We start from the raw sequence: 27,211 nt of genomic DNA, 5'->3' as shown, positions 1-27,211 counted from the left end.
AATGAATTTATAACTCACCTATCCCCTGCATCTCCCATTCTGACACTTCCTTGTTCCCACACTGGTCTTTGCACTTTCCGTTTCCTGTCAACACAGAAATGTCAATTCACTGGCCACAGTGGCGAACTTCTGTCCTGCAGATGTGGTAAGAGATCGCTGAGGTAAGCATGATTTTTTTATTTTTTGTTTTACTGGACAGACAATCACTTTAAGCAGCATACATTCTGAAAATGTGCAGAAAGATCTTTTTTTTTTTTTTATTCACTTTGATAACAAATGTAATATACAGTATACATCTGATCTTTCTGTTTCATATTTTTGCTGTTTATAGTATTTTGGTCTGCTTTTTGATGTACCTTCATAAAATTATTGTACAATAAATGTATGTCTCCTAATTTAGGATAGGATAAATAGGACAGGGAAACTTTGGCAAATATCAAAGCCGCCCGGTAGCAACACTAGTCGCAATGTCCTCATAAGATACAGTCACAGCTAAACACTCCAAACTGCTACATTGCTCTGCTCCCCTTTTAGCAGGAAGTCACTGTGAGCTTGGGGGGTAGAGAGGGAGGTTCAAAGTGTAGAACAGATAAAAGTGTGCTCAGCAGAAATGGTCTGAGATACACTGCTTTCGCCATACAATGTGGGTGTGTCCTCTTATGTTCTAGACCACCAAGAGCTACATAAATATAATTCTCAGCAATAGTGCACCCACTTAAAGAGGACCTTTCACTAGTTTAAAAACTAAAAACTATATTAGTGGGCAGAGCGGCACCCAGGGGACTCCCAGGCTATGAGCTGTGCGCTGCGATTGGCCAGCGCTGCAGCAAGGGACAACCCTAATACAAAAACTCCGCCCAGTACAACAGCGGGAGCTGCAGACACCGGAGCCTATACCGGGCGAATGGAGCTGCACCCAGAAATACTAGTAAGTGCAGGGGGACCCCTGGGTGCCCACAGATATACAGTAGTTAGTTTTTCGTTTTTAAACTAGTGAAAGGTCCTCTTTAAGGAGGATTTGCCACGTTCACCAAGTAAAGTGCTATTTTGGCACCCATATACAATGGATTCGAAAAGTCTTCAGACCCTTTCACTATTTTCATATTCCATTATTTTGCGGCCTTTTGTTAAGAGAACTGTATTGTAAAAAAATATATAAAATTTCCCCCATCAATCTGCACTCAATGAGACAAAGATAAATCATTTCAGAACTTTTTCCACCTTTAATGTGACCTATAAACTGTACCACTCAATTGAAAAACAAACTGAAATCTTTTAGGTAGAGGAAAGAAAACATATAAAAATAAAATTATATGGTTGCATAAGTGTGCACACCCTTAAACTAATACTTTGTTGAAGCACCTTTTGATTTTATTACAGCACTCTTTTTGGGTATGAGTCTATCAGCATGGCACATTTTGACTTGGCAAGATTTGCCCACTCTTCTTTGCAAAAACACTCCAAATCTGTCAGATTGCGAGGGCATCTCCTGTGCATAGCCCTCTTCAAATAGGATTCAGGTCTGGGCTCTGCTTGGGCCATTCCAAAACTTTAATCTTCTTCTGGTGAAGCCATTCTTTTGTTGAGTTGGATGTATACTTTGGGTTGTTGTCATGCTGAAAGATGAAGTTCCTCTTCATGTTCAGCTTTCTAGCAGAAGCCTGAAGGTTTTGTGCCAATATTGACTAGTATTTGAAACTGTTCATTATTCCCTCTAGCTTAACTAAGGCCCCAGTTCCAGCTGAAGAAAAACAGCCCCAAAGCATGATGTTGCCACCACCATGCTTCCCTGTGGGTATGGTGTTCTTTTGGTGATGTGCAGTGTTGTTTTTGCGCCAAACATATATTTTTGAATTATGGCCAAAAGGTTCAACCTTGGTTTCATCAGACCATAACACCTTTTCCCACATGCTTTTGGGAGACTTTAGATGTGTTTTTGCAAAATGTAGCCTGGCTTGGATTTTTTTCTTTGTAAGAAAAGGCTTTTGTCTTGCCACTCTACCCCATAGCCCAGACATATGAAGAATATGGGAGATTGTTGTCACATGTACCACACAGCCAGTACTTGCCAGATATTCCTGCAGCTCCTTTAATGTTGCTGTAGGCCTCTTGGTAACATCACAGACCAGTTTTTTTCTCATCTTTTCATCAATTTTGGAGGGATGTCCAGTTCTTGGTAATGTCACTGTTGTGCCATATTTTCTCAACTTGATGACTGTCTTCACTGTGTTCCATGGTATATCTAATGCCTCGTAAATTATTTTGTACCCTTCTTCTGACTGATACCTTTTAACAATGAGATCCCTCTGATGCTTTGGAAGCTCTGTGTACCATGACCTTTGCTGTGGGATGCAACTATGAAAAAAGTTGAGTTCTTGGTGTGTAGAATTATTTCCTGGACACATATTTCATTATAAATGGCTAATGACAATTAGGCAATAAGAGATGATAACGATGACAAAGATATCAGTTCTATTTTCCCTAAGGATTTAGTGATGCTTACCTATATGTTGCAATAGAGCCATGGTGCCTACATTTGTGTTTGAATGCCCATGGCTTATTTCATCCTGCATATCTTGCATACTTTTATTGCCAATTTACAATAGTAATGCCATGTGTTGAATGAAAATGGTCTATTAATACAGTACAATACGTTAACTAAAACTGCACACAATCTTGAAACAATACAATGCATGGAATAAAACTGGTATATTAATGCAGATATTGCAGCACAGTGGGTTAACTAAAACTGCACAGTATCCTGACACAATACAATGCGTGAAATGAAACTGTCATAGTAATGTAGTTATTACAGTACAATGCTCTCACTAAAATGCAATGTCTATTGACATAATACAATGTGTAGCAAAAGAGGGAAAGGCACTCATAGGGTAATAGTTTTTTGATCAGTTGATTAAAGAAAAAGTGGTGCTGTTCAAGCATAGGCACAACACTAGTGTAAACTGTAGATGTGTATTTAAATAATGGTCGGTGCTGCTGGTATCTTTCACTCCTCACTTGTGGAGTTGCCAATCCTCCAGAGGAGTCATGAGAGACAATAAAATGGTTGTGGAGTGATAGGGGTCCACCGTTTTTTATACTTCTTGGCGCAAAAAACACAACCTCGAGTGATTGGAGACAACTCTACTTTATTAACATATAGGTGACTATGCATTTTGGAGTTGAAAAGCACTCCTTTTTCAAGTCTGTAGAAACAGAGCCTCCTCGTGCAGATAGCGCGTTTTTTTTTTCTCAGCTCATACAATGCAATAATACAATGTGTGGAATAAAACTGCTCTATTCACTTTTTATTACTTACCTCCACTGATTCCCAGCTCTCATCTCCAATACTTTCCACTTTCTGGTCCTGACTCGATTCATTAGAAATTCCAGGAAAGGTCATCTTGACTAATCATTGGCCTTAGGGGTGACTTGCTTCAGCCTGTGTTTGGTGAATAGAGACACAGGATGTGAAGAAGTTGGAGTGCCGCTGTTTCTCTTCATTTCAATTTTGACATTGTCAATATTTGGTGATTGTATTTGATCAATATTTGAAATACATTGTGAGTTGACAGAGTTTCTCTGTGGTGAAGAAAAAATAATGCTGAATGTGCTTGAAAATCCTGCACGGAGGTACTATAATAGATCCAGATCCAGCAATGGGATTACTCTTTCTTCAGATTGATAACATACCTAATCCCCATCGATGTTTAGCATCACTTATGTTGCATATAACTAGAGCTATAATAGCAAAAAATTGGAAACAGATGCCTAAAATATCTAGAGGGATTTTATGGGACATTTGAGTTAGGCCTCTTGCACACGACCGTGTGTCCCTGTCGCCGCATTGCGGCCCGCATACGGCGGGTCCTCAATACACAGGACACCGGCCGTGTGCATTCCACATCAAGGATGCGGACCCATTCACTTGAATGGGTCTGCAATCACGGAGATGCGGAACCACGGAACCACAGAACCCTACAGAAGCACTACAGAGTGCTTCTGTGGTGTTCCTTGCTTCCGCCCCGCAAAACAACAGAACTTGTGCTATCTTTTTGCTGAACAGACCGATCGCAGAACCCATTCAAGTGAATGGGGTCCAGATCCACATGCGGCTGGCCCACAGTCGGTGTCCGTGCATTGCAGACCACAATTTGCGGTCCACAGCACGGGCAGCACACGTCCGTGTGCAAGAGGCCTTACACACATGCTATGGAACATTTGATGTCCCTTCATTTTAAATCTCTGCACAAGTTTGATAAAGACTGGAACAATTTGAGCTTTTTCTAAAAGATAGTGGGGATAGGTTGGTGACATCGATAACTCTCTAATGCAAAGGTTATGGTTGAGGAAGAGTGAAAACAGAATGAGGAAAGGGTGAAAAGACAACTGGCTAGGACATCCTAAGCATGCTTATGTGTGATTTGTTATATGTAGAGATGGCCTTGCGGTTCGCCCGTCGGTCATTTCGCGGCAATCTTTGCGTGTTCACGATTCGCCGAACATGCGAACATATGGAGATATTCGCGCCCGCCATATTCTTTTACATTGTGAAGAACTTTGACCCATGACACATCCATCAGGTGGTACAGGACAGCCAATTGAGATGTTTCAGCACATGGACATACCCCCTACCATATAAATAAACCTGATCTGGCCGCCATTTTACATTCAGTGATTTGCCAGTGTAGGGAGGGGTTTCTGTGTGGAGCAGGGACAGGCTGTTAGGGACACCAAACGCTAGCTAATAGGGCCACAAATGTCCTTTTAAGGACTGGTATAGGTGTGATACACAGAGGGGTGCGATATACTTATAATATACTTTTATGATGAGTCAAAAACACATAGATCTTTATAGTGATCACCTGGAAGTCAGGGCCCTAGGGGCTTACTAGGGCCATTTTTATATAGGGTAAGGGTCCGGAAGGGGTCGCTCTTATCAGGGAGGGTGGTCTGTGGTTAGGCTATCAGGGCCAGAATAGCACCCCCCTGTAGGGCAATATCAGGGACAGTTCTTTGCCCACCCTGTCCTTAAAAACCACATCATCATCTAGCCAGAGATAGATGTTTTTTGCTTTCCCTCCGGGATTCATGGATGTGCACTGGGACCCCCTGGATTGTTGTAGGACATATGGCTTCTCATTTGGTGCCGCCGAGCACTTGTTATTGCCTACCACATCTATGCTTTTTGCTTAACTTTAATAAATTTACTTTATTTTAATTTAGAGGGATATCTTTTCCATTCACACGTCCGCAAAAGGGTCCACAATTTTGCAGAACAGGTGCAGACCTATTCATTTTCTATGGGGCCGGAATGTGCTGTCCGGATCCGCACTTCTGCATCCGTGCTTCCGTTTCCGCCAAAAAATAGAACATGTCCTATTCTTGTCCGCAATTGCAGACAAGATTAGGCATTTTCTTTTATAGTGCCGGCGATGTGTGGTCCGCAAATTGCAGAATGAACATTGCCGGTGTCCGTGATTTGCGGATCTGCAAAAAACTTACGGACGTGTGAATGGACCCTCATAGTAACATTATTAAAAGTTATGTTTTATCTTTATGCATATTCTAATGGATTGGCTTCCTTGTACAATGTTATAATATACTTTCTATGTTAGAAAGTATATTATAGTGCTTTTGTATTGTGCGGCAGTTGTGTGCGGTTCTGCTGCGATACTGCAGGTATATAGAGGGACAAGCGTTATTGGAACAAATAATGTCTACTGGTGTAATATACCAGTCCCCCCCCAAAAAAAACTGATTGAAGTGGGGTGTTATATACCAATATACTTTCTTTATAGTGCATTTGGGTACTGTATAGTGCATGCGTGTACGCAAAAATTATATTGCCGATATTTTGCATTGAAAAAAATAATGAATGGAGAGCGCAAATTCGAATAATACATCTGGTATGTCACTGTCCATGTTGTGTGACTATTTGTGCACTTCTAGTAATTATTTATTGGTTGCAAATATGAGCTGAAGGTTTTTCAGGTTCGCCTGCCATTAAAATGAATGGGACCCGCCGTGAACTTGCGGTTCGTGAACATTTGATCGCGTTTGCGCGATTGTGTTTGCGAACTGTCACGGCAGATGTTCATCCATCACTAGTTATATGTATTGTAGTGTTGTGTACTGTATTTTATTGTATGTAATTGTGTGTTTATTTAGAAAAATCAGGAGATATTATATGATTATATGCACCCTTTAAAGGGAGTGATGAATTTGTTTAATTGATTTAAAACTAAGTAAAGAATCATTTGTAAAAATAAAATAAATAAAAAATACTACACGGTTTCCGTTTTTGATCCTACCAATTTCAATGGGAACTATGGACATGGAATGAGCAAAGAATCTACACCAAGAATTAACATTATTTCTGTTTTCCAGTTTTTAAAACCACAAGGGAAAAAAACTATGTTGTATAGATTACCATTCCGTTTTCCCATTGAATTCTATGGGTAGTGGATTGCATGCATTTTTGTGAGGATTTTTAGGTGTCAAGCTCATACCAAGCTGCAAACTGAAAAAAAGTGTGAATTCACCCTTAGGGACAATGAATGACAGTAGGATTATCTATTTGTTATTCTTTGAATCTCATTGGCTGACATATCACATTTGCCCAGAATGCTCACATGCTCCAATTTTTTGCCTTTTTTTCAATTCATGCACCCAATTACATTATTGAAAAATCTCCACCTTTTAACTAGCTCTACAAGTAGAAACCTGGAGAACACCCAATAGCAGATCTGCCATCTTGCATATGCTGTTTCTAAATCACCAGATTTCCACTTCCAATACCTGGAAAGTTCTAAATCATCAATATGCATCATTATAATCACCCATCATTTATGTGAAGCCACCCCCATTAAAGGACTCTGTTTCGCACTAATGGCAAACCGATCGTCCTTGCTGGGATGCAGCCATGCGCTGCCAGCAGTCCATCTGCCCCATTGACTATAATGGGGTCCGGAGGAGATCCAGCCGCAACCTGGTAAATATACCGAGGAGCGGCTAGACGAAAACCGCTGAACACAATCAGTGTAATCAAACTAAAGTAAGGATACAGATGTAGCCAATGTCATCTTCACTGGCTTAACATGATTGTAACAAAATCATATTACAGTGGTGCTACAAATCGCAGGTTAAAGTGACCTTCATGTTGCACCTAAAGTCAAAATAACGCTGGCTACATCTGTAGCTATGCCATTTGGGCAGCCATTTTTTGTTATACAAATTAACCCCTTAACAGTATTACACACTGTAGTAAATTAAAAAGCATATTACTATTTTATTATGATTCTTAGTTCCAGCACAATAAAAATATATTGACTTGGTTGTATTGTTCTGACATGATCCTATTATATGAAATACACCCCATGTTTAATGAATAACTAAGGATAAAACTGAACGGGAGAATTTATGTATAGACTGTAACTGCTTGACAGTCTTATGGCATATTATAGAAAATCTACCGTACACCTCTGGGCCCTAAGGGATTTCACATAAGCTAATTAGCCTGTAACATTTGAGTTGGTTGATATGCCTAGATCCAGATACTGCATACTATACTAGACCTATACTGCGCTGAGTATACACATACTGTATATGTTCAGTTGTTATAGATTACATACTGTATACACATACTGTACATGTTCAGTTGTTATAGATTACATACTGTATACACATACTGTACATGTTCAGTTGTTATAGATTACATACTGTATACACATACTGTACATGTTCAGCTGTTATAGATTACATACTGTATACACATACTGTACATGTTCAGCTGTTACAGATTACATACTGTATACACATACTGTACATGTTCAGCTGTTACAGATTACATACTGTATACACATACTGTACATGTTCAGTTGTTATAGATTACATACTGTATACACATACTGTACATGTTCAGTTGTTATAGATTACATACTGTATACACATACTGTACATGTTCAGTTGTTATAGATTACATACTGTATACACATACTGTATATGTTCAGTAATAGATTACATACCGTATACACATACTGTACATGTTCAGTTGTTATAGATTACATACTGTATACACATACTGTATATGTTCAGTAATAGATTACATACCCTAAACACATATTGTACATGTTCAGTTGTTATAGATTACATACCGTATACACATACTGTACATGTTCAGTTGTTATAGATTACATACTGTATATGTTCAGTTGTTATAGATTACGTACTGTATACACATACTGACTACAAATACTGTACATGTTCAGCTGTTATAGATTACATACTGTATTCACATACTGTGTATGTTAGATTATATACCGCCTACACATACCGTATATGTTCAGTTTTTATAGATCACATACTATCTACAAGTACTGTATATGTTCAGTTGCAATCTATAACAACTGAACATGTACAGTATGTTTATACAGTATGTAATCTATAACAACTGAACATTACAGCATGTGTATACAGTATGTAATCTATTACTGAACATATACAGTATGTGTATACAGTATGTAATCTATAACCGCTGAACATGTACAATATGTGTATACGGTATGTAATCTATAACTGAACATATACAATATGTGTATACGGTATGTAATCTATTACTGAACATGTACAGTATATGTATACAGTATGTAATCTATAACTGAACATATACAATATGTGTATACGGTATGTAATCTATAACAGCTGAACATATACAATATGTGTATACGGTATGTAATCTATAACTGAACATCTACAATATGTGTATACAGTATGTAATCTATTACTGAACATATACAATATGTGTATACGGTATGTAATCTATAACAACTGAACATATACAATATGTGTATACAGTATGAAATCTACAGCAACTGAACATATACAGTATGTGTATACAGTATGTAATCTATAACAACTGAACATATACAGTATATGTATACAGTATGAAATCTATAACAACTGTACATGTACAGTATGTGTATACAGTATGTAATCTACAGCAACTGAACATATACAGTATGTGTATACAGTATGTAATCTATAACAACTGAACATATACAGTATATGTATACAGTATGAAATCTATAACAACTGTACATGTACAGTATGTGTATACAGTATGTAATCTATAGCAACTGAACATGTACAGTATGTGTATACAGTATGTAATCTATAACAACTGTACATTTACAGTATGTGTATACAGTATGTAATCTATAACAACTGAACATATAAAGTATGTGTATACAGTATGTAATCTATAACAACTGTACATTTACAGTATGTGTATACAGTATGTAATCTATAACAACTGTACATATACAGTATGCGTAGGTGGTATGTAACACAATGTTTGCAGGTCAGGCAGTATCGAGCGCAAACAACTCTCATGTGTAGACACAAACCCTGTACATTTGGGAGTTGAACCCGGGCAGAGATCATGTGATCCCGGAAGTTCCCATAACAGAATTAGACTGGGAAGCACACTGTTCACCCAGTAAGGGAATATACATCATAACAAGTCTGGGCACTGTGAGCTGAGTTTACTGGTATTTTTTCTGGTGTGTGCAGTGGTAAAACCCCAGCAAGCTTTTTTCTATTTTCTACAGGTTCCTGTGTTGGTTGAAATCAACCACAATCCTGGTATACTGCTTAAAGGGATTGGCCTATCTCTATTGGTGGCATATCGCTACCAAAATGTTAAATAACTTTTTCAATAGTTGTGACACGTGTTATCACGATTAGTTTTAGTTCTGCTACATCTGTGCAGTAACGCACATCTCACACGGCTCACTTCTGCACTGAGCTAATGGCTTCTGGATGATCCCAAAATGGCCTCAGGGTAGATATTTCAGTCTGGACTTTTGCCAAATTCCAAGTCTTATCAGTAGTCCTAAGCACACAAAGCTGAGTACTGCCAAGCATGCTTGTAGCATTGCTTTCACCCAGGCATGAATGAACTTATGGATCCAGATAGTCCTTAATGACAGTTCATTTACTCTTAATGAACTCAAGCAGTTTGTGATCTTGTTTTGTTCTTAATTTTGCAAACCTATTGATTTAAAATTAAAGTAATTGTTTCACCGCAAATGTAAGAAAAGCATAATTACTTTCCATGTACATCTGTACTTTACTTTTCTTTATGCTAAACATCTGTTATTCATGCATCAGTTTATTATTTTTTTATTTTTTTTCCCCAAGATTTGTTTGATACAATTTTCATATATATAAATATTTTCTTTAAGTTTTCTACATGCAAAATTAGTAGCAACACTAACACAGAAATAACCACAGCAAACACAGGTACATCTAAACTCTTATAATTTTTAATGCAGCTTTTTAAATGGAGAGTAGAAAAAAAACACAACAAAAAACCCTCAGTTGATCGGAGATGAGCACTATTGCAGTATTAAGGTACTGGGTTCAAATCTAACTGAAAGCAACATGTGTTTGGAATTTTTTCATGTTCCTCTGTACCTACAGGGCATTTCTTTCATATTCCATAAACATACTGGTTTGGGTGGACTGCAGTACTCAGAAAAACAATCAAAATTAAGATTATATAGTTTAGAAAAAAGGTGGCTGAGGAGTAACCTAATAACTATATACTTATATATAAAATGTCAATAAAGAGATTTCTCCCATGATCTATTTATACCCAGCATTGTGGCGTTAAAGAGCCTCTGTCAGCATGATCAACTCTATTACATCAATTGTAATGGCTGGTTGGATTGATCATGCTGATTAAACGATACCTAAAAGGTGTATTAAAAGTCCCGATTCAACAGATGATTGTCGGGAAGGGAAGCGTTCTTTTCAAGCAATCGTCGAGAAGACTGCTACAATTGCATAAAGCAATCTCTTCCTCAGTATAGGTATTATATTGGTATAGTATACCACCACTCCTCCCTATATGAATCATTGTTTTCTGGCAGCAGATCAGGATTAGACACCATGATCTGCTGTCTGCAAATGTTGATTTTTTAACATTTCAAAAGATTCGGATTGTCTGATGAACGACGTCATACACCATCGATCTTCAAGCAAGATGGCAGCAGCCGGCCTGTCATGAGCAAATGGATGAGGCAAGTATCATGTTTTTTGTTTTTACACTATTTTAGGTAAAATCGATTTGCCACCATTAGGCTACTTTCACATTTGCGTTCAGAGCGGATCAATCTGAGACGGATCCGCTCATATAATACAGATGATGGATCTGTTCAGAACGGATCCGTCTGCATTATATTGTAAAAAGAATTCTAAGTGTGAAAGTAGCCGCAGACGTATCCGTCCAGACTTTACATTGAAAGTCAATGGGGGATGGAGCCGTTTGAAAATTGAGCCATATTGTGTCAAATTCAAACGGATTCGCCCGCATTGACTTACATTGTAAGTCTGGACGGATCCGTTTGCCTCCGCACGGCCAGGCGGACACCCGAATGCTGCAAGCAGCGCTCAGGTGTCCGCCTGCTGAGCGGAGCCCAAACGCTGCCAGACTGATGCATTCTGAGCGGATCCGCATCCACTCAGGATGCATTAGTGCTGGACGGATGCATTCGGGGCCGCTTGTAAGAGCCTTTAAATGGAATTCACAAGCGGAGCCTAGCCAGCACCTAGGTGGGTGTTGGATTTCCCACGACTCCGTTTCTTTTGGCACAGGTTGCAAATGGCATCACTGTTGTCAGAGGCAGACCCACAAAAAAATGCCACACTGCTGAGCTTTGCAATGACGGCATTCTGGTGGTGGCAACAGCATGCGTTGATTGGTGCGCTGTCTGGCTGACCCCGGGTGCCCATACATGCTGTCTGACTGTGCCACTAGCTCCTTGCGACGACCCCCCCCCTGCTTCCAACTCGTCTCCTCCTTCTCTCTGTCTCCCCTTCTGAACTTCCCCCTCTTCTTCTTCTCTTCGAGCAGGCACCCACGTGGCATCCACGGACACATCGTCATCATCAACCACTTCACTTGTATCTGACACCCAGGGCCGGTGCTACCATAAGGCAGACCAAGCGGTCGCCTTAGGGCGCACCCTGGGGGAGGGCGGAAAAATGTGACATGGAGGGGGAGAAATGTGACATGGGGGTCTGATGGCTGACATTGGGGGCTGATGGCTGGGTGATGATGTCTGATATGGGGTTCTGATCTGAGGTCTGATTAACATTGGGGGTCTGATTGCTGGTCTGACCTGAGGTGTAATGGAAAATATTTTTTTCTTATTATCCTCCTCTAAAACCTAGGTGCGTCTTAGAGGGCAAAAAATATGGTCCTTAAACCAGCCATTGTCTGAAGCAGATACCAGGACGACAGAGAGGAGAAGCGTGTGTGTGTGTGTGGGGGGGCGCCAAAATGTAGCTTCGCTTGTGTTGGCAAAAATCCTTGCACCGGCCCTGCTGACACCTCAGCAAAGGAAGCAGCAGCGGGTACAACATCATCATCATCACACTGTACGTCCATGTGTGTAATGCTGCCTGACTGAGACATATCCCTGTTATCTACATCCCCTGGCAATAATGGTTGCGCATCACTCATTTCATCCAACTGATGTGTAAATAACTCCTCTGAGGGATCAAGTGAAGCGGCTGTGGTGGCTGTGGTGGTAGTGGTGGTGGTGGCGGTGGGCGGGAGAGTGGTAACTTGAGAGCAGGTGACCAAAGCTGAGCTGGAGGAGGATGGTGCGTCAAGGTTCTTAGCGGTAATTATTTCCAATTGACCAACTATTTAGTTAAAACATAACTTTTATTATTTATTCACATACATGAAACACAAAAAACAAAAAGGACTCTATTGAGAGTGCTTTAAAAATATATATGGAGGGGTATAGAGTACAAGAGGTAGAAATGTGTGACACTCTGTCACTACATACTAGCAATGTGAGGGTTGTATCCTTTTATGAGTGATGTTTATTCAGTTTGATATAATGTTTCTTCTAGAACTTGCCACTGGCATAAAGTTTCATAGTAAATTCTCAGCTGGTGTTATCTCTCACCAGACAATAAACTATCACTCAATCGATAAATTAGCAGATCGACCTTTGAGCTATGCTGGTCTATATTTTAAATGATCCTGCGTAGTTATATTATATTCTATTCTCTGTCGACAACTGCTAACTGTATCTGTACTACCCTTGTCATATGAGCTGATGCGCACTGCGTCTGCAGATCGCGGTGCTACAGCTCAACTATCCCCAACATATTCTTAAAATGATATAAGACGCAGCTCCCCCGTTCCAAGGTTCTTAGCGGAAGCTGTTGAAGATTGGGTGTCCTGTGTAAGCCAGTCAACTATTTTCTCCAAATTTTTTGGGTTCCGGGTACGTGGCCTCTGAACACTGGGAATTATTCCAGGGACAATGGAAATCACAGCACCACGACCACGACGGCCCCTGCGGGGTGGCCTGCCTCTGCCTGACCTTTTTTTTTTTGATAAGTGGTACTATGCGTTCAAGGTACTGTGCAAGTGGCCTCACACAAACGGCCTTGCAATTTGCAAATGTGATTATATCACAGAAAAATGTTAATATAATCTTTTTTATCTACAAGGTATATGAGTGAATGACACCCTGTAACGGTATGAGTGGAGGCCTAGCCACTAGCCAGAGGCCACAATACAGTCTGTGTGGGCCTGACACACACGGGCTTGCAATTTGCAAATGTGATTATATCATAGAAACATTTTTAATAGAATTTTTTTTATCTGCAAGGTATTTGAGTGAATGACACCCTGTAACGGTATGAGTGGAGGCCTAGCCAGAGGCCACAATACAGTCTGTGTGGGCCTGACACACACGGGCTTGCAATTTGCAAATGTGATTATATCACAGAAACATTTTTAATATAATTTTTTATCTGCAAGGTATTTGAGTGAATGACACCCTGTAACGGTATGAGTGGAGGCCTAGCCACTAGCCAGTTGCCACAATACAGTCTGTGTGGGCCTGACACACACGGCCTTGCGATTTACAAATGTGACTATATCACAGACAAATTTTAATATAATTTTTTTTATCTGCAAGGTATTTGAGTGAATGACACCCTGTAACGGTATAAGTGGAGGCCTAGCCAGTGGCCACAATACAGTCTGTGTGGGCCTGACACACACGGCCTTGCAATTTACAAATGTGATTAAATCACAGACAAATTTTAATCAAATTCTTTTTATCTGCAAGGTATTTGAGTGAATGACACCCTGTAACGGTATGAGTGGAGGCCTAGCCACCAGCCAGTGGCCACAATGCAGTCTGTGTGGGCCTGACACACACAGGCTTGCAATTTGCAAATGTGATTATATCACTGAAATTTTTTCAATTGAACAATGCCCTAGCTAACGCTTTCCCTATTGAATCAGCAGCAGCAGCAGCAGCACTGTCCCTCCTCTCACTGTGAATGCAGCTTCTGAATGAATCTAAAATGGATGCTGTCCAGGAGGTGGGAGGGTCTGGAAGCGAGGGTCTGCTGCTGATTGGCTGGAATGTTTCTGCTGACTGTGAGGTAGAGTGTCAAAGTTTACTCAATGATGATGCATAGGGGGCGGACCGAACATCGCATATGTTCGCCGCCACGGCGAACGCGAACAAGCTATGTTCGCCGGGAACTATTCGCCGGCGAATAGTTCGGGACATCACTACACTCAATATCATTCTTATGTAGAAACCTCTTGAGCACTTCACGAGTGGTCTTAGAATGTAACACTAATAATGCCAAATTAGTCATTGGTGTCAGTGCGTGCTATGGATTACATTTGAGTCAGTCATTGGTGGCAGCGGAGCAGCAGGACAAGGGAGAAAAGGATGAACGGACAGGACAGAATACTCACCTCACAATTCACCCAAAAGCTGCACTCCTCTACTCTCAGTTAAGCTGACAAAGGCAGTCCATCCAAAAGTGGAATCGCTAGCATGTGGACTGACCATTAGTGTCTCAATAATACACCAAAAATTGTTTTTTTGAGGTGCTGAGAAAATTTGATATTAGGGGTATCTAAATGCAGGGCTGGACAACATATCTAGCCCTGTCAATCAAAGGGGAGGGGTAAGAGCACAGATGAAATGGACTTATAGCAGTGTTCCAACCATCTGCCTGGCCCCTTGTTTTTGATACCAGCCTGTGGAACTCTCTGCCAGGGGAGGTTGTGACAGTGAAAGCTAAATGTTCGACTTTGGGGCATGAAGTCAGGAGCGTTGCTATGGTTAAGCCCCCAACCTCCCATCCCCAGTGCGAAAGGCATATTTGAACAGGAGAATACAGGCAACACAGGATAACTTATTTTTGATGCATCTTCTCTCTTTCTAGTTTGCCACACAGATATATAGGTTCCTTACCTTTCAATCCTCCTGCACCTTTAACATCATAACTGTGTTATCCGCTGCTACTCCAATCACTGTGCACTCTGTGCTCCCCTAGGTCCCCGAATACTACATTGTAGAAATGACAGAGCTATAAAATACTCCCAAAAGTCTCACCCACAGTGACATCATTAGTAATAGTGCCCCTAGTAGTTATAATGCCCCTCTAGTGCCCCCAGTAGTTATAATGCCCCCTATAGAGCCCCCAATAATTATAACAGCCACTGTAGTACCCCAATAGTAATAATGGCTCCCTGTAGTCCACCCAGTAATTATAATGCCCACTGTAGGGCCCCTAGTAGTTATGACGTCCCCTGTGCTACCATCAATAGATATAATTCCCCCATAGTACAATCGGTAGTTATAATGCCCCTATGGTGACACCAATAGGTAAAATGCCCCCTTGTAGTGCCACTAGTAGGTAAAATGTCCTCTGTAGTTCCCACAGTATTATAGTGCACCCATGTAGTGCCCCAGGTACGTTTAGTGACATATATATATATATATATATAGTGCTACAGGACTTATATTGTGCCCCTATAGCTATAACACCCCCACAAAGTTCTCCAGTACTTATAATGCCCCCGGTGTCCCCAGTAGTTAGATTCCCCTTGTAGTCATAATACACCCCCTTCCTATATAGTTCCCCCAGTATCAGCGATGTCATCACACTGCCCGAGACCTGGTGCAGCCATGCCTTGATGATATCATCACATTGTGTCCGCCTGCACAGTTTTACTCTCTCAAGTGGTCTGTGGCCTATGAGAGTGAGCGGCGGTGCAGGGAGCCATTGTTTCCCAAGTCCTACTGCAGTAATTCAACTTTATTGCCGTCCTGAGGATGGTGATACAGTTGAATAGTTTGCTGCCACAGTTCTTCACCCAAGATGAAGAAAAATAACTTTTGTCACAGGGAGGTTTAAACTGGGACATATGTCTTTTTTCCAACTTAGGGCGGGTTCACATCAACGTTATGAATTCCATTAATGCTTACCGTTATAATTCAGTTATAACAGAAAATAACGCAATTCGTAAGACGGAATTCAAAATGGAATTCTTTAGAGGCATTCCGTTTTAATCTGTGATAATAGAAGTCTATTGGCAATCATAACGGATCCGTCTAGTTTCCGTTATGCAGGACGAAAAGAAAGTGCTGTTGACACTGACTATCACTCACATCACCCCAACTCCCCACATAGGTTCAAATGCTAATTTCTCTATTTGAAAACATAGAATGCTGCCTCACTAAGTTTTTTGGGGGTGTTTCTATAAATTCATGCATTTTCAAAGCTTTTGGTAACACCAAGTGACCAAAAAATTCAAGGGAGCTGTCTTAAAATGGCACTGCAAAAAACACAGTATACCGAACTTAATAGTGTGCCTGTGCCTAGAATCTGTCTAAAAAGTGGTGGAAAATGTTGCAATTTGGCACAACTAGGGCTTCAACTATTTTTCTCACTAGCTCAAAAAGCAGGAGGCATTTAGCAGGAAGGGTGCAAGGCTTTGAGGGAAAGGGTGCATGGCCTAAGATGTGAAATTTTGCACCTCAATTCTGATGTAAAAGTTTGCCTCAAAATAAGCCAACCAATAGTTGGTATCAGATAAACGTGTCTAGCCATGTGTCACATTTTCCCATCCAGCCTAAAGAACTGTGGTACAAGTCTAGACAGCCTGTCTACGTTTACATAATCTATAGGTTTAGTAAATCTGCCCCAGTGTTTGTAGGGCATAATTTCGTGTTCCGCCAGCATGCAACAGTTGGCCACAGTGTTTTGGTAAAAAAAAAATATATATATAAAATGTAATGTTATTGAAAAAAAGTGAAAGTGAAGCCATCTATACACACTAGAAATAAATTAACCTATTAGCACAAAGTATGGGAGGAAATATATAGTGTGTATAGGAAACTCAATTAAACAAGGAAAGAACATACAAAGTCCATGGGTGAGGTTTACGGCTTAAAATGTGAAATAATTATTTTGTAATTTGTGCCCAAAAACTGGCATACATACGTTTTACCATATCTTAAATACCCAGACCTTAAAGAGGTTGTCTCTTCCTGCCAGTACTAAGGCGAGATCATGATCACCAGTTGGCCGGAAACAGTAGAGTTGCCTGGAGCTCATAGTACAGTGCATCAGAGCAGTGGCGTACACACAATCCATGGGGCCCCGGTGTGAAATTGATCCATGGGCCCCCCCCCCAACCCAATGATCAGATCAGCCCAGGCCCCAATCTGGCAATCCCATCAAAGCAAGGCAGATGGCCCCTGGCAGTTGACCCGGGGGGGGGGTAGGGTTTACAATCACTGGCACTCGTCTCTGGCAGGAAAAGCCCGCAGCAACAGGGCACACGGAGGCCCTCAGCCCCGCAGGCATCCCCCCTGGCAGATGACTGGGGGGGGGGGGGTTTACAGACTACAGTCACTGGCACTCATTTCTGGCAGGAAAAGCCTGCAACAGGGCACACTGAGGCCCCCAGGCATCCCCCCTGGCAGATGACCGGGGGCAGGGGGAGGGTAATTACAGACTACAGTCACTGCCACTTGTCTCTGGCAGGAAAAGCCCGCAACAGGGCACACTGAGGCTCCCAGCCCCCCAGGCATCCCCCCTGGCAGATGACCGGGGGAGGGTTTACAGTCAGACTCAGTGTGCCCTGTTGCGGGCTTTTCCTGCCAGAGACGAGTGCCAGTGACTGTAAACCCTCCCCCGGTCATCTGCCAGGGGGGATGCCTGGGGGGCTGGGGGCCTCAGTGTGCCCTGTTGCGGGCTTTTCCTGCCAGAGACTAGTGGCAGGGACTGTAGTCTGTAATTACCCTCCCCCTGCCCCCGGTCATCTGCCAGGGGTAATGCCTGGTGGGCTGGGGGCCTCAGTGTGCGGGCTTTTTCTGCTGCCAGAGACGAGTTATGCCCCCCCGGTCATCTGCCAGGGGGGGATGCCTGGGGGGCTGGGGGCCTCAGTGTGCCCTGTTGCGGGCTGCCAGGGTCCGCTCCTCCTCCTCCTCCTCCCCCTTTTACTTACTTACCGTCTGCAGTTCTTCTCATCCTCTTTCAGTCCTTCCGGATCCCGGTCTGACTTCAGGCGCGCGCCGGCCGCAAGGAGGAGGGCGGGGGCAACTTAACTGGTATTGGGATGGGAATCAGATGCCAGACGCAGCTGCAGCAGGGGCCAGGGGTCCACAGGCGGCCGGGCCCCCTGGGGTGCCAGGCCCGGTCGCAACTGCGACCCCTGCGACCCCTATATGTACGCCACTGCATCAGAGCTATGGAAACAAATCTAAGTTAGTGAAACAGCCTAGTTTGCTGTGCTCCACTGTCTCCAAGCCCCCCTGATGGTTGGGACTTGGCCTTAACTTGCCTTAGTAATACCAAAGTGAGACAACCCTTTAAAAGAGCTTTCTGAGACTTTACAACTGTTGATCTATCCTCTAGATAGGCAACTTAACCCCCACCAATCAGCTGTGTGAGAAGGCACTGGTGCTCGCAATAGCGTTGCACCCTTTTATTGCTAACCAAGCACAGCACTGTCCATTTCATTGTGCCAGGCTTTGTTTGGTATCGCAGCTCAGCATCCTTAAAAGGGAACCTGTCATCAACTTTTGATGTCCAAACTAATGGCAGCATAAAGTAGAGACAGATGAGTTGATTTCAGCGGTCTGTCATTTGAAAGTTAAAAGTAAATGGTTGGTGAGAACCAACATCATAATCATTGCAGACTGGGCCTGGAAAAGAGTCCCGGCCACCTGAGAAGAGTCCTGGTGATTCATGAATTCCTGCCCACCTGCTGATGACTGACAGGCTTCTACCTAGTTGTCTCCCTTTCTCTCTAGGAGAGAACTGCCAATCATCAGCAGGTGGGCAGGGAGAGCAGGAGATTCTGAATAACTGACTCTTCTCAAGGCCTGGGCTGCAATGTTTGTGATGCTGGTTCTCTGCAACCACTTACCTTTAGCTCATGAGTGACACACCGCTAAAATCAGCATTTCTGTCACTATTTTATGCTGCCCTCAGTGAGATCAGTATAAAGTTGATGACAGGTTTCCTTCAACTTGAATGGGGCTGAGCTGTGCCTAGGCTATGTAACCAATGAACATGACGTCACATGGCCTAGGGAAAGTTGTGAGGAGGCTGCAGCGTTACTGAGAGCGTTGGTGAGTTCTTAAAATGCTAATCAGTGGGGGGCCTGGCAGTCAGATCCCCCATGATCAGATACTGATGTAAAAAATGATTGGGAAACCCTTAAGTGTATTAGACACTTTTATCGGCTTGTGTTTATTAGCTTGCAAAGTTTGTGGCCTACTTGAAAGGGTGTGGATTAAGTTGGGACAATGCACACCTAACATTTTGGTACAAAATTCTGGAATAAAGTAAACCAACTAATTGGTGGTATAAAGTTAGATAAGACAGTCTGAAGATGCATCAGAATTATTATCCAACATCAAGAACTTTGATAAATCTGGCTCTTCTTTTAGACTATCTAAGTTACACTGTTTAAACATTAGTATTAGATAATCTGCTGCCATGTCCCTAGTTTTGTAGTGATAGTACTAGCAGTATAGCCGCTTTTTCATGTGTAATAACATGTAGGACTGCAGGACAGAATTTAAATTATGATCATATGAACATTTACATGATGCTAAAACAGCTTTCTGGATATGTCAGAGTTAATGCTTAAAAAATTCAAGACACAAGGTCAGCAATTCTAAATCTTCTCCTTCCTTCTCGAATACTGATTGGTCACATGTGGAGGAAAATTCTACTGTAGTTTTTATGTCAGTGTTTTTGGAATGGAGTCAAAAGACATGAATAATATAAAGCAGACTGGGTGTTATCCACCAAATTACTTTATGGAAAAAGAATGGTACTTTAAAGCTAGTAGCAAAATACTGCCACCTTGTGGAGAATGAATGAATAATGTGCAGATTTCATAAAAGTCCATTGTTCTTTCTTCTTCTCCTCTAACAATGGTGAACATTGTTAATGAATGAAGCAGACAATAATTTCTAATTAAAGTATGATGTATTTGTTAATAACTATAGCACAAACCATATTCATAATGCAATGCAATTTTCTTAATAAAACCTTACAGACACCTTGTGTTATTTGTTTTCATGCACATTTTTAATTTAAAAGATTTAATATACTATTTTACATTAACAGATATGAAAATCATACTTGCTCAAATGTGAACAATACAATAATAAAGTTGCACAGCTGTTGGGAATTCAAATTCTTTACTGCAGCCCAAAAAGGCATCAGAACAATGCTGATTACTATAAGCTTAGTTTGGAGGTTCCTTTAAATGGAACCCCGAGGTCGGGTTATGTATCTGTGTGAGGTCCATAAAATATAATCCCTGTGATGGCTGCATTCCCCAGACCGATTATAACTCGCATGAGCAGAACTTACTGCATCACAGTGATTTATGATCCTGTGAGATCCAGCCTGACCTTGGGTCTATTCTTTTTCTCACTTGAGCTGCAGTTGGTTCATGAAATGTGAAATGCAAGCAAATGCATAGTATCACCCTGCTAGAAGAAAACCTTGCACGGACTCCTATGGTGGGAACCTCAAAGTGAAGAAAAAATCTCTATCAAAGGAAATCTTCTATAACTTGAATTTATTAGCATTCATTAAAATTTACAGCTCCATGAATGACATGAGTAAATGGTCTATGCCAGGGATGTCAAACTCGTGGCCCTCCAGCTGTTGCAAAACTACAACTCCCATCATGCCTGGGCATACTACAGCTATCAGGGAATGATGGGAGTTGTAGTTTTGCAACATCTGGAGGGCCATGAGTTTGACATCCATGGTCCATGCTATATGCATTTCTAACCAACTATGGGTTTGACCTCATGATTAAGAACCCCTCGTCGGTTTGAAGCACTGACCATTTACTGGTGTCATAGATCGAGCTGTAAATTTTAATAGATGCTAATAAATTCAAGTTTTAAAAGATTTTCATTGCTGGATTGCTGGACATTTTTTCTTCAGTCCATGAAATGTGGTCATTATATATGGTGTTTCATGGTCTGCACACGGCTGTCTGAAAGCGACCTGAGTATAAAAATGTCCCATTTAATCCTGGATAACACCCCGATGATCAGGGCTGGTTTTAGACAAAATATGACCCTGGGCTAAATCAGAAGTGGGGCCCCAAATCTTGTAAAAATGTACCAACAACACAATCACATTCCGTCAATTCCGGCCCTCCTTCATAGATTTACAGCCCTTAAAACCCCACACACAGAGATCTGCACCCTCATGGCCACCAGAATATGCAACATGCCCCTTCCCCTCACAGGAATGAGCTCCCCTCCTTCACAAAAAGCTAGAGCTGTGTAGCGGGTCATCATACAGCATGTACCCCAGGACTGTCTGCACTGCACACCACTAGACCCTCCCTCACATAGCCGCTTGCAGGCATACACAACTCCTCTTTCCCAAAGTACCTCCATGAGTTCCAGGAGTCCGTGCAGAAAGAAAGCTCTGTCCTATACACATTTGGTCATGTGACCATTAAGGACCATGTGACCAGTGACATCACAAACCTCCTTCTAACAAATCCATTCTAGCTTCTAACCTATCACAACAGTGTGGTAAGAAGGAGTAGGCAGCACCTGGTTTGCGCTGCTCATAGAACATCAGTTTTGAGCACTTACTGGGCTGGGCTTGCTGCAGTGAGCATGCATTCAGAGGTCCTGAACAGGGGAGCTGTTAGGGTAGTCACCTTTCCCAACATAAAATAAGGGCCAAGTTTACAGGTTAAAAAGTTTGGCATGATATTGATTTGATATTTTAAGTTTAACTCTTTTTTACTGTTGGGGAAACCCTGTATATTTAAATTTTATTTATCATCTTTTTTTAAAGTATTTCTCCTGGGATTCAAACTCGCATCCATCTACATTGCAGACAAGAGCCTTAATCACAGAGCTACATACCTCAATGTTAAACTGATGTAGATGCATGTATATTATGGCTATTATAAGAAGTATTGCTTTATATTTTTTTTAGTCATTGCAAAAAATAAATTATGACACAAAATACATTTTGAATTACTAAAGAAAATGTGTAATTACCCCAAAAATATAAAATGATACTTCTGATATATATGAATTCATAATACATGGGAAACTACTATTATTTTTTTAAATGCATCTGCTGCAGTTTAACATTGAGCTCTATAGCTCAGTAGTTAAGGCTCTGGCCTTTAATGTAAATAGGAAAAAAAAAAAATATATATATATATATATATTAAACAAAATTAGTAAAAGATATTGTCTTCTCCACATAGGCAGGAGAGGCTGTTTTGTAGGTACAGGTGTGGGTTATAAGGTGGAGGAACTGTGCCTGATACTAACCCTATGCTTTAGGCCCTACCTACTCTCCGGACCTGCATTATGTATCTGAGACACCATGTGATTGCTATCTACCCAGCTATCTGACCTAACCTCTGAACTCCTGGGTGTATCTACCCAAGTCTGGCTACAAAACAGGGACAAGTATTTTAGATGTACTGCCCACAGGGACAACAAATATCACATTTACAACATCATGGATTTTTTTGCTGTGGGGCTGTACACCCTATATTGAGTATACATGGGAGGGTCATTGGGCCTGATTGATTACATACCACATTCTTATTTGTTTGATCATAAATGTGGTAATATACTCTGTATCAATATTGATATGCATCACTACTAAGGGGGCCCATCTTTAGTTATCTCTTTGAGGGGGGCCACCTGGCTATTTTGTCATATACAGTATTACTTCACTTTTCTTACTAACACTGTATTGTCCATTAATTCCTGCACCTAACTAGTAAATGTTGTTGCTGCAGCGATATTTTTAAACCATTTGGTCCGCCTTTTTTGACTACATCTATACTATTGTAACTTTGGATTTGTGTCCCCTGATGAGCCCAGAGACTGTGTTGGGCGAAACGCGTTGGAAATAAGGGACCTACTGACTAAGGACCATTCATCCTATTGTTTTTCAAAATAGAAAGTAGGTGTCTTATTGGGCAATGATTATTTTAATCTGACGACTCTGTATTTAACAGTACTACACTTTTTGTTTGTTTATATGTGAGATTTGTTATTTTCAGTATTTAGGGTAGGACAGCTATTTAAAACAACTTTATGCCACCTAACCAGGTCTTGCTGCTAATACATCCCCTTTTCAGGGCCATCCAAGGGCGTATAGGTGGTTCCTGAATACGGGATCGCCCTTATCAGAGCGGCTGTTCCGTTTTGTAGGCAGGGCCTAAAGTATAGGGTTAATATCAGGGACAGTTCCTCCATCTTATAACCCACACCTGTACCTAAAAACAGCCTTGCCTGCCTATGTGGAGAAGACAATATCTTTTACTAAGTTTGTTTAATATATATTTTTGTGTGTGTCCTCACTTTTGGGTTACTTTTAAAACTATATATTGATTAAAGGCTATGTTTTAATAGAGTGGTAATCTGTGAAATCTCTTTAATGTAAATAGTTGTGAGTTCGATTGCCAGCAGAAGCACTTCAAAAATAGAGACTAAATACAACTTAAATACACAGGGTATACCCAAGCATACTGACAATGCTTGGGAATACCCCCTTTATCTTCATAGCATTGACACCACATATGGACACAGCCATATACTGTGTCACAGCAGAGACTCCTAAGCAGCTGGGATGCCGGCACCCGCTGCGCTCTGTTCCTTCCACTTTCTCAGTCAGTAACTTAAAGTGGCTGATGGATGAAATTACTGGCAATAATAATTTCCAGTGAAAAAAAATTACCAGCCAGGCCCTCTAGCCTGCACAGCTTGGAGGGAACACTGCGCAAGTCCCTGTTCACTCCCTCCCTCGTGCTTAATCAGCCGGCCCTGACCCTGCAGTTCAAAGTGATGCTTTTTAGCTGTCCACCCACTCGCTTCCAAGGACGTTTAGCACAACAGCAGCACTGAAGCGGGGGGCCGCTTAGACAATGGGGGCCCTGGGCAATTACCCAGTTTGTCCCCCCTTCCCCCTTAATGCTGGCCCTGCCGCTGATCTCTTCTGGACATATAAAAGACAGTGGTGACAGAGCCAGAAGACTGTTACAACACATACAAGCATGTCCAATCTCATAGTTTTGAAACTTAAAATAAAAAAGCTTATATACCTGACATCTGGAATGAAAGCTGTGCTTCTGTTAAAATCACATACAATGAGTCATACATATTATGTACATATATGAGGGTGAGGGGTGAGGAAGTGAATAGCAATGCAGCTGTAAAAACTGGTTTCTCATAAGAATTTGGTTAGGTTTTATTGAGAATGTCTACTCTGGGGACCAGATGTTCCTATAAGCAGAAAGTTCCTATGACATGAATTACTTCCACAGGAAGGGTTCATTTCTGGCAAATGTTCAAACTCAGGCAATTAAGTGAATCTCCACATTTATAGCCCAAGATTTATATAACATGATCACTGGACCTGGACTATTATACAGAGCCCCAGTGCAGTCAGTCTTATCCCTTAGACTTCAAATCACCAGTAAAATGGTTCAGGGCTCCATGGCTAAATGGAGAGGGAGGCACAGCTGGTCGGCCAGTAGGTTATGTCACTATGCAAATAGGAACATATAACAAATGCCTTTGTATTTCATAATATTTCATATTTTACTGTGATTGCAGTTTAATATATGGACATTGTAATACATAATGTGAATTATTTTACTTTTCCTAAAGATGGGAATTGTACAGTATATATTTTATGCTGTCTTGTATTAATTATAGTGCAAGTTTTACAAGGCCTTCATGTGCTACTTTGAGTGATACTGAATGAACCTCAATAAACTCCTGGGTTCAGTTCTACGTCTTCTCATCAGATTTGGCTTTATTTAGGATATGTTCCCCAAAAATAAATTTCACAGAGCATATCTGATTCTGAGAAAACTTTATAACTTCAAAGTTTTAAAAAACTTTAAAACTTTAAAACACCCTAAAAGCCAATCCATTACATTATATAGCAGGGCTATGGGAACTATGGGAGCACAAGTTACACCATACACTTAGGCTCCATTCACACGTCCATGGTGTGTTGCGGACCCGCAAATTGCGGATCCGCAACACACCCGCCCGGCACCCCTATAGAAATGCCTATTCTTGTCCGCTTCCTTTCTGTCCTCATAGAGAATGAATGGGTCCGCACCCGTTCCGCAAAATTGCGGAACGGATGCAGACTCATTTGCAGACGTGTGAATGGAGCCTAATTGGCACAGAAACTAATATTTTTTTTCTCTGTTAATACATCAGAATAATAAATGTATTCTTTGTAGATTATACTGAATTATGTAGAAGAACTTGAAGCAACTAACATCAGCATTATCACGTCTCATTCATAGCAATGTTTTAAATTTGCTTGAAAATAACCTCCTTATTCATGTATTTCCAGGAGAAGTTGAAGGCATTGTCTGCAAACAGGGTGATAACATTTACATGAACCAAGATGTTTGGAAACCAACTCTATGCCAAATCTGTGTATGCGACAATGGTGCCATCTTGTGTGATGAAGTTCAATGCCACAATGTCGTAGGATGTGAAAATCCTGAGATCCCTCCCGGAGAATGCTGTCCAGTCTGTAGAAGCACTTCCGGAGGTCGCACAAGTGTTGAGGGTAAGAAAGAATTCTGATTATATTTATTATATGATTATTACATTTTTATATGCATATTTACTTGTGAATCATATTAATATGCACATTTTTATACAACTTTTAAAGGGAATGAATTAGCTTTTTTGTAATTAAATGTGCTAGTTTTTCCATTCATTCATTTATTAATATGGTTCCAATTAGTTTTACAGGTCTACAACATAATGTTTCCATTTAACATTTGATGTATTGTTTTTTATCCTGCTTCGAAAAGTCGTATATGCGTTGTATGGTTTGAAAGGTACAAAAATGTAATAATAGTAGCTTGCTTTATACATTACATACATAAAATGGATTGTCTGGCTGATAATATTTGTTTGTACATAGACTTAGAATGGCATAACAAAATAAAAAGGGGTACTCATCACACCGCTGGTCTCTGCCTCCTGTCCCTCTCAACAAGCAGGAATTGTCTTCTTGGCCAATCATTGGTTCCAACAGTGACCCACTTAGCCAGTTATGTCATTCTGAGAATATGTAAACGCAAGATATTATTATCCAAGCACCCCCTTTAACTAGTTTTTATATTGGAATATGTTCACATGTGGCAAATGTGTGAGGTTTTGAATTCTTCCATGTGCTACACTACATGTAATGTCTATTTTTCTGAAATATATTATAAATGGAAAAAGTCCAAAAATATGTTATATGGTCTTTTTATTCTCCTTTAACAACAGGTATTTGGTATGAACCCTAATCATATGGGCTGAAAGTAATCAATTTAAAGTATTACACTGAATATTATACAGAGCATTTCACAGACTTACCACAGAGGACAGGTGTGATGCAGTGGTAGTGGAACCACTGTGTCAGCATACCGGTTTGACATCGGGCTAAGTCTAAAGGCTCATGCACACAACATTATGTATTTTGCGGTCTGGAAAAAGTGGATTTGCAAAAAATATGGATGACATCCACGTGCATTCCATATTTTGCAGAATGGAACAGCTGGCCCCTAATAGAACAGTCCTATGCTTGTCTGTAATGGGGACAGTAATAGGACATAGGAAACGGAATGCACACGCAGTAACTTCAGTTTTTTTTTTGCGGACCCTTTGAAATGAATGGTTCTGCATATGATATGCAAAAAAAAACGTGCTGGACCGGGAGAGCATGTGTGAATCCAAGAAACAATCCAAAGGTCAGGGCGGGCAGCACAGGGTCAGAACGGTGAACAGGCACAGGT

At 41.1% G+C, this 27,211-nt stretch overlaps 1 protein-coding gene across 1 annotated transcript in view; it reads left to right on the top strand.

Moving 5' to 3' along the window:
- Positions 1-27,211, top strand: part of COL5A2 (collagen type V alpha 2 chain) — a 260,308-nt gene that overhangs the window by 59,828 nt on the left and 173,269 nt on the right. Inside the window, exon 2 of the mRNA XM_044302642.1 lies at positions 25,768-25,989. Coding sequence (XP_044158577.1) covers positions 25,768-25,989 — 222 coding nt within the window. The remainder of the gene's footprint in view (positions 1-25,767; positions 25,990-27,211) is intronic.

This window comes from Bufo gargarizans, chromosome 8 (genome assembly GCF_014858855.1).
Source record: "Bufo gargarizans isolate SCDJY-AF-19 chromosome 8, ASM1485885v1, whole genome shotgun sequence".
In the NCBI taxonomy this organism is placed as follows: domain Eukaryota; kingdom Metazoa; phylum Chordata; class Amphibia; order Anura; family Bufonidae; genus Bufo; species Bufo gargarizans.
The sequence above is the reverse complement of the archived record's forward strand: the minus strand, read 5'-3'. Positions and strand labels throughout refer to the sequence as shown.